The 4,027-nt window shown below is 35.9% G+C and overlaps 1 protein-coding gene across 1 annotated transcript; it reads left to right on the forward strand.

Moving 5' to 3' along the window:
• Positions 1–203: 203 nt before the first annotated feature.
• LOC107577533 (uncharacterized) lies at positions 204–1,713 on the forward strand (the record flags this gene model as incomplete). The annotated part of the gene is made up of 4 exons (XM_016263601.1): positions 204–500; positions 585–884; positions 1,237–1,536; positions 1,655–1,713. Coding segments are annotated over 4 exons (956 nt in total), but the record flags the coding sequence as incomplete, so codon positions are not given.
• Positions 1,714–4,027: the final 2,314 nt, after the last annotated feature.

Below are 4,027 nucleotides of genomic sequence, written 5' to 3' on the forward strand. Positions count from 1 at the left end.
GTCGATCAGTAGAGCTACAAGTTAACCTACCTGACATATAATATAAGTAATCTAGTAAAATATTGTGTTTATAATCAGCAGTTGTCTTATTTAGCTTTTCAGAACCCAAAAATATGTCATTAATATTGGAATATTATTGTGCTCGTAAACATTGTCAGTGAGGAGATGTAATGTGGTGAATGATCTGTTTTGGGTTGTTTCAGAATCTCCTACTGTAAAAGTATCTCCAGATGTCATAAGAGAGTCCAGCTCAGTGAAGATCAGCTGTGAGACTCCAGCAGATGTTAGAGTGAATCAGTGTTATTTCATCACAAACAGAGAAGAGAAGAATCTAAGAGTCAGTTCATCATGTGAGCTCGAGCTCACTGGTGCTGAAGTGCTTAGATGGGCAGGTGTAAAATCACCTGTATCAATCTACATTAACTGCTTCTACACAATACATGAGCGAGGCATCAATAAACCTTCATCTGATTCTCCTCCCGTCACAGTGACGGTTCTAGGTGTGATATTTTCACTGCTGTTCTTCTGTCTTAGAAACTGTTACTGCAGTGTTTTTGATAACTGGATCATTTGTCTTTAAACAGATGCACTTCAGAAACCCTTCATCAGTGTTAGTGTTAGTGATGACCAGCTCAGCATATTATGTGAAATACCACTTTCAGTCAGAGCTGATTTCATCTGTAGTCTCTACACTGAGGACGATGCTCTTCTGTATCAACGTGTCTCTCAGTGGAGTCAGTCTGGAAAGAATCTTTGTATGTTTTATGTAAGTCGTAGTGAACTCTTCACACGATCAGTGAACAGCAGACAGCTGATCTGTGTTTATTCACTCAAGACTGAACCTGAGATCAGATCACCACACAGTGACACATACACCTTCAGAGGTGAGTTATCACTATTATGATTTTTTACATGAGCACATTTAATGATTAGAGACGCCTGTATAATTATGTAGTCAGTATGATTTATTTTGTAGGCCAGTCGGATATTATGAAGTCATTAGTGGGAGATTCATCAATAAAAAAAGTCAAGTCAGTATCTTCAAAACACAAACTATGAAATAAATTGAATGATAATGATTGCCAATATGAATTTTGTGCTGCTGTTTTCCCTCCAAAATGACATTAGAAAATGACTAAAAATGACAGAAAGTAAAGAGTTTTGCAGCTTTCTGAAGAGTCACCTGCTTCTAATCTGAGATCTCTCTAAACACATTATAATTTTTTTATTCATTAGATCTTGCTCAGGTCAAGTTGAGAGCGTCTGCTTCAGTTATTCTGGAAACAGACAGAGTTGAGCTGAGCTGTGAGAATACTGAAGATCTGAAGATGGAGAAGTGTTACTTCAGCATAAATGGAAGAGAAAGTAACTCAAAAGTGAGCTCATCATGTCAGCTCTCACTCACTGGATCTCAGATCAGTGTTTGGTCTGGAGGTCAGAGTTCATCTGTGAGAATAAGCTGCTTCTACACTGTGATGAAGGGACAAATTAAAAAACCATCTGCTCACTCTGACCCAGTGACAGTAACAGTCCAGAGTGAGTTTTTTAAATGCATATGTAGAAATAACTGATATATTTACAGCTGTAAAACATCATCCCTTTTCTCAAAAACAAATGACTATACATCTACTTGTATTTGTCCCTTGTGTGATAGTCTCAATGGTGACCTCTACTGATAAAACTTTGACAACTGCCACAAAAACCAGTGAGTAACCGTACATCTCAATACACCTGTAGAGGATTTTTTAGAATATTAATTTGCTGTTTATTTTGAATGAGTTGTCTAAACCAGTGCTAGGTGGATGATTTTTAAAAAATATGTTTATCACATTATATGATTCTGTACAGCTCAGTTTTCAGTTTTCTGATATTTTAATATTGTATTATGTTATACTGTATTAATAACACACCCAGTGACAGTTACAGTCCAGAGTGAGTTTTTTAAATGCATATGTTGAAATAACTGATATATTTACAGCTGTAAAACATCATCCCTTTTCTCAAAAACAAATGACTATACATCTACTTGTATTTGTCCCTTGTGTGATAGTCTCAATGGTGACCTCTACTGATAAAACTTTGACAACTGCCACAAAAACCAGTGAGTAACCGTACATCTCAATACACCTGTAGAGGATTTTTTAGAATATTAATTTGCTGTTTATTTTGAATGAGTTGTCTAAACCAGTGCTAGGTGGATGATTTTTAAAAAATATGTTTATCACATTATATGATTCTGTACAGCTCAGTTTTCAGTTTTCTGATATTTTAATATTGTATTATGTTATACTGTATTAATAACACAGCTAAAGTTTTATTTCCAAACTAAATGCAGTTTGTGACATTATTGAAATCTCTTTGCAGCTTCAACCTCTACCGATGAAACTTTGACAACTGCCACAGGAACTTGTGAGTGAATATTGAACATTTTAAAAATTAAACACATACTTGACAAGCACACAGAGGCATTTTGCTCATTTCACTTTAAACTGCTTCAAAGTAAAAAAAAAAATCGTTCTTACTGAGTTCACTGTATCGGTTTATTTCACAGCTTTGTTTAATGTGACTGTAACTGTTCAGTCAAAGCATTAGCAGACAAATAGTGTCATATAAGTACAGCTAAACTGTATAATTGACCATTGTCTGTGGAAACTGAATTACTCCATCCTGTATCTGTATAGTGTTGTGGCAAAAACAATTACTAACAAAATAGCATCACAGAGTAAGAGACAAGGAATCAAATTATATTTAAGGAAAGAAGTTTATTTTCCTTAAAGAGGTATGTTCATAATGTTTCAGCAGCTACCCTGAAACACAACAGACCTGAAATCACACTGAAAGCAGACAGCCTTATTATACTGTTATCACCCCCACTTCTTGCAAGTTTTCCTTAAACCAAACCTAGCTGTTTTCAGAAAAAACAATGGTCCTTCTAACCCCCTGGGCTTTTATTATCTTCACATCTGTGAGGTCAACAACCCCTCTGTCTTTCCTGCACTAAAGAGTTCAAAGGCTCTTTCTGATCATTTGTTTTTACTGTGTGTTTGTGTGCCTTCACACCCGTGAGGCCAAAAGTACTAACCCCTCTGTCTTTCCTGATTAAATTATCTGTCCTAAAGACTTCAAAGGCTCTCTGTTTTACTGTGTGATGTCTTTGTTGCATTTCAGGTGACATACATAAAGAGAAAAACATTAATTTTCCCACAACAGAACTGTGAGATACAACAAAGGCAACGCATACAGTTTTTATTTTTATCGATGTATTAAAAAAACCTGGAAACAGCAACAACTTTAACAGCAGTAACTGCAACCAAACACTTCTGATAAGTGGAGATCAATCTTTCACAGCACGAAATATTTACTTAGGTTGCTTTGTTTATTTATTTATTTTGTAAGGGATATGCACTAATACAAAAGAAATCAGGATGGGGGGCAAACACTTTTTCAAAGCAAAAACCTGAACATAATTTATCTGATTTGGTACAATTATGCATATTCATTCCCTTATTGCAATATAAACATGGCTTAAATAATTATAATTAATCAATGGCTTCTGCTAAGGATTAATTCATCTGTCTGTGCCGCTTTACCAGTAAGTACAATGTACAGGTTTAGTTGTATGTAAACTGATAAACTCCGTGATATAGAAATATATGATAATAAAGTCTGTATCTCTGCAGGTTCTGCTGATGTTCTCACAGAGGTGAACTACACCTCCTGCCAGCTGGAAACAACGGCTCTTTTAACCTCCTCTGTCTGCCCTCAAAACATGGATGACTGTCAGGATCATGGACCTGTTTTGTTCTGTTTTGCCCCTGTTTTTGTTCCTGGTTTTCCTTATATGGTCTTTTTCCTGTCCTCGTTTAGTTTAATTATGATTCCTGGCACATGTGTTTGTTAATTATCTCCAGTATTTAAGTCCTTGCCTTTGCGTTCTGTGTTTGTCGGTTCTACTCGTTATGTTTGTGTGTTTCCTGCCATTTCCAGTGTGGATGTACCCTGTGTTCCGTGAATTAAAGACTGTTTT

This window comes from Sinocyclocheilus grahami, unplaced genomic scaffold (assembly GCF_001515645.1).
Source record: "Sinocyclocheilus grahami isolate Dianchi unplaced genomic scaffold, SAMN03320097.WGS_v1.1 scaffold6311.1, whole genome shotgun sequence".
Lineage (NCBI taxonomy): Eukaryota > Metazoa > Chordata > Actinopteri > Cypriniformes > Cyprinidae > Sinocyclocheilus > Sinocyclocheilus grahami.